Source organism: Eptesicus fuscus, chromosome 19 (assembly GCF_027574615.1).
Source record: "Eptesicus fuscus isolate TK198812 chromosome 19, DD_ASM_mEF_20220401, whole genome shotgun sequence".
Classification (NCBI taxonomy): Eukaryota; Metazoa; Chordata; class Mammalia; order Chiroptera; family Vespertilionidae; genus Eptesicus; species Eptesicus fuscus.
Window position 1 is genome coordinate 50673082 of NC_072491.1, and position 10853 is coordinate 50683934.

At 46.9% G+C, this 10853-nt stretch overlaps 1 protein-coding gene across 2 annotated transcripts; it reads left to right on the forward strand.

The window, feature by feature from the left end:
- The first annotated feature begins 1872 nt into the window (after positions 1–1872).
- Positions 1873–6467, forward strand: LOC103299944 (fatty acid-binding protein, adipocyte). Of its 2 annotated transcripts, XR_008554545.1 has the most exons (5): positions 1873–2035; positions 4795–4967; positions 5502–5603; positions 6011–6353; positions 6401–6467. XR_008554545.1 is itself a non-coding variant. In XM_008156809.3 (4 exons), exons 1-4 carry the CDS (start codon positions 1963–1965, stop codon positions 6059–6061), a joined length of 399 nt encoding a protein of 132 aa, XP_008155031.1. In that variant the 5' UTR covers positions 1873–1962; the 3' UTR covers positions 6062–6467. The 2 variants fall into 2 exon arrangements, 1 of the variants encoding a protein (XP_008155031.1); XM_008156809.3 differs by having other exon boundaries at positions 6011–6467.
- Positions 6468–10853: the final 4386 nt, after the last annotated feature.

Sequence of the window (10853 nt, forward strand, 5' to 3'; positions counted from 1 at the left end):
TGGTATTCATTCAAAGGAGGCCAAAGCTCACTGCCACATGAAGGCCCGCACAGGGATGCCTACAGCAGCTTTGCTCACAACTGCCAGGTCTTGGAAGCAACCAAGGCGTCCTTCAGCAGGCGGATGGGTAGACAAACTGGTCCAACCGACAATGGCATATCCCTCAACGCTGAAAAGAAATGAGCTACCCAGGCCTGAAAAGACATGGAGGAACCCTGAATGCATGTTGGTAAGTAAAAGAAGCCAATCTGAAAAGACTGCACACAGTATGATTCCAACTCTGATATTCTGGAAAAGGTAAAACTTCGGAGACATAAAAATAGCGATGGTGGTGGGGTGAGTGCTGGGAGGCAGAGCACAGAGGGTGTTTAGGGCAGTGACACGACTCTGCATGACATTTGTCCAGACCCATCGGATGTACACCAGAAGTGGACCCGAAGGTAAACTCTGGGCATTGTGTGATTACAGTGCATCAGTGTAGGCTCATCCTTGGTAAAAAAGAAGAAAAAAGCAAGAGTGCTGTGCTGAGTGATGGTGATGACGGGGGAGGGTGTGCACGGGTGTGTAGGGATGGTAGGTGTATGGGAAATCTCTGTACCTTCCTCTCAATTTTATTGTAAACCTCAAAGTCCTCTAAAAATAGTTTTAAAAGCAAAACAACACAAAAACAAAAACAAAACAAGTATTACTTTAGAGCATCACACAGTTATCTCTGTACTCAGATTGGCCATTTTCATTTACTTGTTCCATGGGGAACAGAGCGATTGATCATAGCAAGCCGGCCCCGGAGTGTGCAGCACCCAGTCTTGGAATCCGGGCAGCTCTCCGCAGTGGACGGACACGACCTCTGTACTGACTACAAATGCAACAACCGAACATTACTCTGTACTCTCCGCCTCAAACATGTGGGGAAGCCCTCAGGGCACTGACATGGTCTGAGGACCGTGTGACTGTCTCAGGTGGCGGGCGGAGAGTACAGGGTGGCAGGCAGAACCGAAACCGTTTCTGCTCCAGAAGAGCCATCTCCCGGTGATTCTCTGTAAAAGAAGGAACTGCGGTTTTGATGGTTTCTGACCAGACCACTTCTGATCATTTTAAGTGACACTTGTTAGCTCAGGACACATCTAGAGTTCATGATGTAATTTAGGAAGTGAATAAAATTTCTCAGTGTGATGAATATGTTTTGGATGGGGGCCTATTTTTTTTTAAGGAGTTTGTGGAAATTGATCAAATATATATGGGATAAAAGAGGGAGGCTAAGTTATTAGGGGATGAAAGAGGGAGGCTGAATTACTATTTATCTGTTAATCCTACAGTCCAGATTCTCAGTGGGTTCATTGAAGTTACTTTTTCCTTTTTTATTCATGCAAAACCTTTTAAACGAGAAACCTGGGGAACTTCAAAATGCCATTACTTATTTTAATTGCCAGCCAGTTCCTGAGAGCACTGTTCCAAAGAGCCTTTCCGATTACTTAAAAATCCCTCAGGTAATTTTTATGTTCCTCAATTCAAAATAGGCACTTAATTGTAATTTTAATAGAAACTCCAGAAAAAGGGGTCAGAGTTCACCCTGAGATAATTACCTGGCTGTGCTCTCCACTGGGAGAAATGTGTCTGAAAATAATAGGAGGAAGCACAATGCATCGAGAATTAAAACCTTCAAAACAGGCATGTTTGACATATTCCGTGAGCGGTTAAAAATAATCTGTACTCTCAGTCCAGTGACCGTTTGCCAGGGAGAGCCAAAGTTGAGAAATTTCTGTGAGGAACATGACTCAGAGGGAAAATGCAGAGTCTGGTAGAGAAGGAAATGGTCCGACATCATTCCCAATTGGTCCTTCCTCCGGTCACGAGTTCTGGGCATCTTTAAAAGGGCGTCACCGGGACGCAGACAGACACAGCGCCGTCCCAAGGGCAGCAGCTTCTTCGCACCTGGCAGAACAGCCCCGGACAGCTCTCAAAATGTGTGACGCCTTCGTAGGGACCTGGAAAATGGTCTCCAGTGAGAACTTCGATGATTACATGAAAGAAGTGGGTAAGCAAGCACGTGGCGGGAGGGCTGGGCAATAGGGGCTCATGGCTGTTTGCACTCTGGAAGCCCTGGCCAGGTATGGAATGCTGCTTTCTGTCGAGGCGACAAAAACAGCAAGTGAGACCATTTGCTTGTCGAGACATGGTAGACCAAAGTGACAGTGACAGGTGAACCAAGATGAAAAAGGGTCTAGAAGGAATTTTTATGGGCTACAGAACTGAAAAGATTTCATCTGATTGCTAACCCTGGGCACCTTTGGGTTACTTGGCTCTTTGCCTGCTTGTCTTTCATTCCTTCTTGCATAGAAAAAGGAGCAATAGCCCGGCTGGGGTGGCTCAGTGGTTGAGCATCAACCCATGCACCAGGAGGTTGCCGGTTTGATTCCCAGTCAGGGCATATACCTGGGTTTGGGGCTCGATCCCCAGAAGGGGGCGTGCAGGAGGCAGCCAATCAATGATTCTCTCTCATCATTGATGTTTCTATTTCTCTCTCCCTCTCCATTCCTCTCTCTGAAATCAATAAAAACATTAAAAAGGAGCAATAACTTGGAAATACAACTATATTTATTTCCTAGCATGCAGTAATGCCCTTTGACACTGTATTTCTCACCTTCACGTAATTTTAAAAGTAGACTTACGTTAACCAATTACTTTATTGTCTTAATGTCAGTCCATTAAAATGTGTGGGGCAAACTCTTTTTTCTTTTTTTGTTGAATTTATTGGGTGACATTGGTTAATAAGATTATATAGGTTCCAGGTGTACAATTCTGTATACATCATCTGTATGTTGTTTTGTGTGTTCATCACCCCGAGTCAAGTCTCCTCCCATCATTATTTGTCCCCCTTTATCCTCTTCTACCTGCCCCACCCCCTTTCCCTCTGGTACCCCCATACTGTGTCTGTGAGGTTGTTCATTTTTGTTTGTTTGTTTTGCTTAATCCCTTCACCTTTCCCACCCAGCCCCCAGCCCCTTTCCCCTAAAAGTCTTCATTTTAGAGAGTGTGTTCCTTAAAGGGCTTAAATGTTTCTGTGACTAGCAAACCCATGGATGCCATAGAGTTACTGAGTCATTTAAAGGAGAATGTTACACACACAGCACCCCTCCTCCTTGATAATGGAGGCTCCTGGGTCTTTAGATTCTGCTAGTGTTGTCAGTGTGCCACGTGACGGTCCCCAGGCAATTAAGGAGCAGAGCAAGGTTGTAGGGGGTAGGGCTCATCCCCACTAGTGGGTGTGCAGGAGGCAGTCGATCAACGCCTCTCTCACCTTGAGAGCCCCCCACCCACCGGAGCATGACCAAATCCTACCCAGGGATGAATCGGGAAGGACTTTCACACAGTGTCTTTATTAGGGGTTAGAATTTACTCCCTAAACCTCAAATTCAACCTCCCCCAAGGCACACAGCATGTCTTTTTGCTTGTCTAGAACTGCTATTTTTCTTGTTTATAGTGAAAGAGGGAAATCAGGGACTTCAGCATGAGTGAGACCTAACTTTCCAGAATATCAATTTTTATTCCATAAACTAATAGGTGCTGATATGGAAATGCCAGGATTTGAGGCTACTTAGCTATTGATTTTTAGAAACATTTTACACGTTTACTGTTTACATTTAAATTGATACAATTCTGGTGATAAGACAATATGATGCCGCCTTAAGTTAGCTGCTCTGGTTGATGGCCGGTCAACAGGGAAGAAGCAGGCAAGTGGAGAAGGCAGGGCGGACTGAGCCAGCTGCTGCGCCGACTCCCTCCCTGCATCTGACGTTCTCTTTTGTAACGGAGTCGGGACGTGAAGAAGCAGCCTCGCACGTTCCTGCCTGTGGCACGCCTCCGGCAGGGACTAAATCCGAGCCTCAGCACCCGCTGTTTTGTTCGCTGTTTCTCTCCCTGGTCCCCATTTCTAACCTTTGGCGTCTGCAAGCGACCTCTAGTCAAAGCAGGAGCTGAGACTTATGCACACGTGTTTAAAGAAACGCCACACACGTAAATTGTCATCCCATTCCCTTAGCAAGAAAAGTAGATTCCGCTTAAGAAAAAAGAGAAATTTGTAACTTAGGTGATTGGCAAGCAAAGCATTGATTACCAAACTCACTGAAACAGTGGCTTCTTGAATGTTGAAATTTCACAGTCGCTGTGAGGCCCTCTTTAACCCGCCGGCATGGGTGGGGCCACATCACCGTTCCAACAGGACCTGAATGGAGAAACGGTTTGCCTTTGGGGGATCCATCCGAATCTCATGTGCTGGTGGAGTGATGGGAGAGAGAGTGGGCAGATGCTGTGAGATGTTATCTCTGGACACCCAAGGGGATGACATTTCTTAACTGAGTAACTCTCATGGCCCAGCTCCTAGTGGGGATTCTGTCTGTGACTGCGCACGAGGTCATGTTTACTTAAGAAAACAAGGTCGCAGGGCCCCGTGTGCCTTGAACTGAGGGAACGCAGAGGCTGGCTAAGGGCGGTGGCTGTGGGAGACACACACGTTCCCCAGGGCGCATTCCGGTCTCCTGGGCGCTGCCTCTGAACAGAGGGGGGATTTAAAGGGCAAACCCACAGCCAGTTGTGCTTCGTGCGTGTCTATAAGAGTCGCCTCGTTACTTCTCTGCAGCAGCTGTTTGAACGAGGCGATCCGATCCGGAAACTCCCGTTTCCCCTTCATGCACACGCGCCCCCTGCACTCACGTGCACAACCCGCAGCCACACCGCAGCTCTTTCTTAACGACGCGCCAGGACGCTGTAAACGTGCCGCCTCCTCTCCCCCCGCAGGAGTGGGCTTTGCCACCAGGAAAGTGGCCGGCATGGCCAAGCCCAACATGACCATCAGCGTCAATGGGGATGTGATCACCATTAAATCGGAAAGTACCTTTAAAAACACGGAGATCTCCTTCAAACTGGGCCAGGAATTTGACGAAGTCACTGCAGACGACAGAAAGGTCAAGGTGAGGAGTGAGGGGTTGGGGCGGAGGCAAAGCCTGGTTTCCAATGACCAGCCACTGCCCTGAACGGCCCGTGAGAGGAAAGGCCGCCCCCCACAGGCCGGAGCCCCCTGACCCCCGCCCTCTGAACTTGGTTGCCTTAGATATTTAATTGGTGACTTTCACTCCTTCTTATAAAGTTGTCCTTATTATTTTAAGAAACAATTAACATAATCCTTTGTCATTTGATGTATATAGTATTTGAAGCAGATTAAGTAACATAATGTTAGAGAAATTTACAAAGTGTTTCCAAATTACTTAGGATACTACTATCTCAACGTAGATTTATGATCTATATTCTTTCACAGCATTTTTCGAATGCATGTTTGTATGACGTTCTGATCATAGCGTGCGTTGACATTCATTTAATTTCTTGTGGCAACATATTCTCATAATTTAGAGTTTCGAATGACCCCCAGGACGCCGCCCCACAAGGCGGCGCGGTTCTAGGTGCTTTCCCTGCGCGTGTAAAGCGCACCTGCTTTCTGTCGCCCCCAGAGCCTCATCACCTTAGACGGAGGCGCCCTCGTGCAGGTGCAGAAGTGGGATGGGAAGTCAACCACCATCAAGAGGAAGCGAGTGGATGATAAACTCGTGGTGGTGAGTATGTTCTCGCTGCCAGATCCTCCTGCGGGGCCATCTCCAGCCACCATTCCGCCCCAACACGCGGATAACCGCTGCCGCTGTTGGGGCACAAGCAGTGACTCCGGCGGGTTATGGGATTCATTCTGTTGCCTTGGTGCCTGCGGCTCAGCCGGGCACGCTCTCCACCGGGAAGCACGGCCTGACCCGGAGCACGCACCACGCTGCATCACGCACTTCTGCTTGTCCCCCTCACCCCCATCTAGATTGCGAGGCTCCTTAAGGGGGAAACGTGTATCTTCTTGGTCTTAATATCTCCCTGATTTATTACATCAGGTGTATGTAGGAACAAATAGCTGTCCTAACCCTGAAGGAGACAATAGACAAAGGGACGTGGCTGACCGAGAATGTTTTTGTGTGTCTAGGAGTGTGTCATGAAAGGCGTCACTTCCACCAGAGTTTACGAGAGAGCGTGAGCCGAGGGAGTGACCTGGACGGACGTTTGCATCGAGCTCTGTGACGTTCTGCTGGATATATTGTCCAAACGTATATTGTTGTTGTCCACTAATTAGCAAGCAACTAACTTCCCCCAATCAGAATTTATTCAATGTGGTTGCATTGGTTAAATAAAACATTTTAGAGTTAGAAGGTGATGTAATGATTTCTTCATTGTGCCAGAGAATTCTTCTAACTCAGTGCAAGAAATAGGAAATTGTACCATTGCTTTGTTTCTGGTGTAAGCAATATGGCTTTTCATAATAATCCAAGGTAAAACGTATAATATTCATGAATTCCCCATGTCTTGGTAATCCAAGGTAAAACGTATAATATTCATGAATTCCCCATGTCTTGGTAGAAATTGATAAACATGCTATTATGAAATACGCAGTTCTTCTTTAGTGCGTCTTCAGTCAAGTGACTCTCGCAGAGCAGAGACCGAAGGCAGTTTTAAAAGTGCAGTAGCTCCCCCTTCTCCACGGGATACGGTCCAAGAACCCCGTGGCTGCCTGAAACCACGGAGAGTACCAAACCCCACACATGCTATGATTTTTCTATAAACCCATAACTATGGTAACGTTTAATTTATAAATTAGGCACAGTAAGATATTAACACAAGTAATAATAAATATGGTAGAACAATTATAATAATGTACTTCGTACAAGTTTTGTGACTGTGGCATCACTAAGTAAAATAAGTCTTACTTGAACACAAGCACCACCAAACCGGGATCCTTGATCTGACATCCAGGATGCTGCCGAGTGGCTCACAGGTGGGGAGACGCTGGACAGAGGGATGAGTCACGTCCCAGGCGGGACAGAGAAGGACAGGGTGAGTGTCATCGGTGAGTGTCATCGCGCTCCTCAGAACAGCGTGCGGCTTAAAAGTGATGAGTTGCTTATTTCTGGAATTTCCCATTTATATTCTCCTACCTCAGTTGGCCTTGGATAACTGAAACTGTGGAAAGTAAAACCGTGGTTCGGGAGGATGACACACACCCCTAGGAGATTTTGTGGGTTCAGTTCCAGACCACCTCTGAGATAAAACAAGTCACATGAAATTTTGGGTTTCCCAGGGCAAATAAAAGTTATGTTTCCACTATTAAGTGTGCAATGGCATTATGTCTAAAACAATGCACACACCTTAATTAAAAAGTTCTTTAGTGCTAAAAAATGCTAACCATGATCTGGGCCTTCAGCGAGTTGTCATCTTATTGCTGGTGCAGGGTCTTGTCCTAGTAATATCAGAGATCACTGACCACAGGTCTTAAGAAATCCTATATAATAAAAGCCTAATATGCAAATCGACCAAACTGCGGAACGACAGGTCACTATGATGCACACTGACCACCAGGGGGCAGACGCTCAACGCAGGAGCTGCTTCCAGCCTGTAGGCTCCAGGCCAGCCAATTGCCCTGCTGGTCACCCCACAGATCGGCCCTGATCACCAGCCAGGCCTAGGGACCCTACCTGTGTAAGAATTTCGTGCACCAGGCCTCTAGTAGACTAATAAGAATAAAAAAGTTTGAAATATTGTGAGAATTGCCAAAGTGTGACCCAGAGACATGACATGAGCAAATGCTGTTGGACAAATGGTGTCGATAGAATTGGCCAACACAGGGTTACCACAAACTTTCCATTCATTGAAAAAGCACAGTGTGTGTGAAGTGCAACAAAACCAGGGAAGTCTGGTTCACAGCCTGCTGGCCCGGGCGCGGTCACTCACACCTGCCTGTCCTGGAGCAAGGAAAGAGAAGTGGAGTCACAATGCAGGTCGTAGGAAAAGGTTCTAGGCTGCCATTTTTAACCTGAAAAGTCGTTGGTAAACCAAGCTATCTCTGGAGTCTCTCAGGAATGAGTGTCTGGGTTGAGGCCGCAGACGCTGCAGGATCCTGAGACGCTGAGCGAGGCGGAGGGAGGCTGGGAAGCCCTCTCCTGGCCAAGGACCATAATGAAGGCCCGTCACACAGGCAGGCCCGGCGGGAGCAGACAATCCCACAATATTCATTCTGGAAACGACGCGACAGCCTGTAATGAGTAACGATAAAATTGTCCTCACAGTGGTTCCCAGGTTTTTCTCACCCGTGGAACTTTTTATTCATATAAAATATTAAATATATTCTGGAATTTTTTATTCAAATAAAATCTGCATAGAATTCCAACATATAACGCAGACAAAATGCTAATGAGGCTTTTCAGGCAGAGGTGTGTGAGTTACTCCTCTGCCCTGTGGGAGCTTTGGGGCACCTCTCGCGAGCACTGAAGGACCCTGCACATAGAATGAAATTTCTAAACTATATAGTAAGCCAGCATCTGCTAAAATGTGTGCTGCAGGTGATATAGTCGTGTTTCTGATACTTCCTTTAAAAACATGCTCATTATTTTCTGAACACCTAGCCTATGTCCTGTATATCACCAGCATATGAGGAGGCCAGGAGATCCGTTGCTGATCAGAAGAATTGAGCTAAAATGCAGCAGCAGTCCAAGGGTCTGCGGACAGATGAATGGATAAGCATATGTGGTCTATTCATTCGATGCAATATTATTAAGCGTCAAAGGAAGTTCTGAGCTAAGCTACAACGTGAATGAGGCTTGAGGACGTGCTGAGTGAAATCAGCCAGTCGCACCAACAAAACGTCCCCACCGGGTTCTGTATGATTCCTCTTACATGAGTTCTTAGAAGAATCAGAACCATAGAGACGGGATGTAGAACGGTGGTTGCCAGGGCTGGGGGAGAGGAAGAGAGGGGAGTTATTGTTTAATGGGGACAGGGTTTCCGTCTTGCAAGATGAAAAGTTCTGGAGATGGATGTTAGGGCGGTTGCACAACAATGTGAATGTATTTAATATCACTGAACTGCATTGGTTAAGACAGTTAATTTTATGTTATGTGTATTTTATCACAATAACAAAATTAGAAAAAAGTACAGTATGGTTAAAATAGTATATGTACAGCAACAAATTACCAGGCATATCTCTGGTATGCTTAACTTCACAGTATGTGTCACCAATGGAGAAGGTAGCATCTCAAAATTAAAATTTATTAAAACTGTTTAGTACCTAAAATGTCATGAGAAAGGAAGTTTATATAGACAATGAGATATTGGAGAAGCATATAAAATGAGTTAATGAAGAAATAAGCACTGAAATTATCATGGAAACAGGACGTGTAACTGTTCTATAACAAATTAGTGTATTCTAGCTCCTTTATTAGCATTAACAATTAAGAACATTCAAACTTGAACTATTTTTACTTGAGGAAATGGTTTGGGTTTGGTTTGTTTTTATGCTCAAACAAAGGTGCCAAAGGCGGCGGGGAGTGGGACGGGGGGGTGGGGGGCGCAGCACGAACAGGACGGTCTGGGTTGAGGCCGCAGACGCTGCAGGATCCTGAGACGCTGGGCGAGGCGAGGGAGGCTGCGAAGCCCTCTCCCCGCCGAGGACCATAATGAAGGGCCCGTCACTCAGGCAGGCCCGGCAGGAGCAGTGCATTCAAACCTCATCCCTGGTCACTGCTGGAGAGACTGGGATCAGCAAGGAGAGAGACTCAGTGAAAAAGAAGTAAATGCCGCTGATGGTCTTTGTTCACTCACCAGGCCCTTACTGAGCACCTACAGTATGCCAGGCACCGTCTTAGGGATGCAGAGGCGACTAAGACATGGTTTCTTTGCTTGGTGCACTCATAAAGTAGCTCGGGGGCCGCGGGACCTTAACTCGTTGCAATACTATGCGGAGTATTCTGCAAGAAACGTCTGTGACGGGGAGCTGTGTCACATAAAAGGGATCGCCAGCTCTGAGCCCGTGCCGCAGGGACGCTGGAGTTGGGCCTGGAGAGACCGCGGTGCCGAGAGGCTGTGCGCATGGCCAGTGCCCAGGCTGCGTGGAACCGCTGCTCTGAGAGTCCAAATTCATGATTCCAGGGAAGCTGTTTACAAAGGCATATCGATGACGAAGGCTTGAGGTGCAAGTCACAAAAACTCCAACACAAAACTCGTGAAAGATTAATGGAACTTATTAGTCAGATGATCAGAATTTCAGAAACAAAGTGGCCCGCTCCTCCCGCTTTGCTCTCTGCCATCCTGTCTCCACGTTACCTTGGAGTCGGGCTCTCTCAGGGGGTAAGGACATCCTATAGAAGCCAGAATCTGACTTTCCCATTGGTCTCACGGGCCTTATGGGTTCTAAAAGGGGCCACCACATTGCTTTCTGGATCCATCAATGGCAAGGGGACTGGAGAAAGGGTGGCTCCACTAATGGGAGACCTTGTCCCACTCGCCCACTGGCAAACACGAGTGGCCATGTAGGTCTGCTGTCTTCCGGAGAGATGTGTGCACACTTAGAACCGGTTAGGCAAGATCTCTTCATCAGAGCATCACCTCTGAGGACTCTGTCAACTGGGAAGGCACTTAATCTTGAGCCCGGGTCCTAGTTTCCTGAAATCAACTCTAGGGTTTTGCTTCCCTATGTACTTTAGTAACTATTCCACCTATGAATACACTGCATTATAAATTTCCTCTTGTGTTCATCAAAAGAAATTCTTTAGCCTATTTATGTTGTAAACTTGTGGTGCCAAAACACCAACCTTTAAAAAAACTTTTTCCCCACAAAGAGATGGTTTGAATAAATACTTCTTTGAAGAATATTTAACACTAGAGGCCCGGTGCATGAAATTCATGCATGGGGTGGGGGGCTTCCCTCAGTCCAGCCTGCACCCTCTCCAATCAGGGACCCCTTGAGGGATGTCTGACGGCTGGTTTAGGCCTGATCTCAC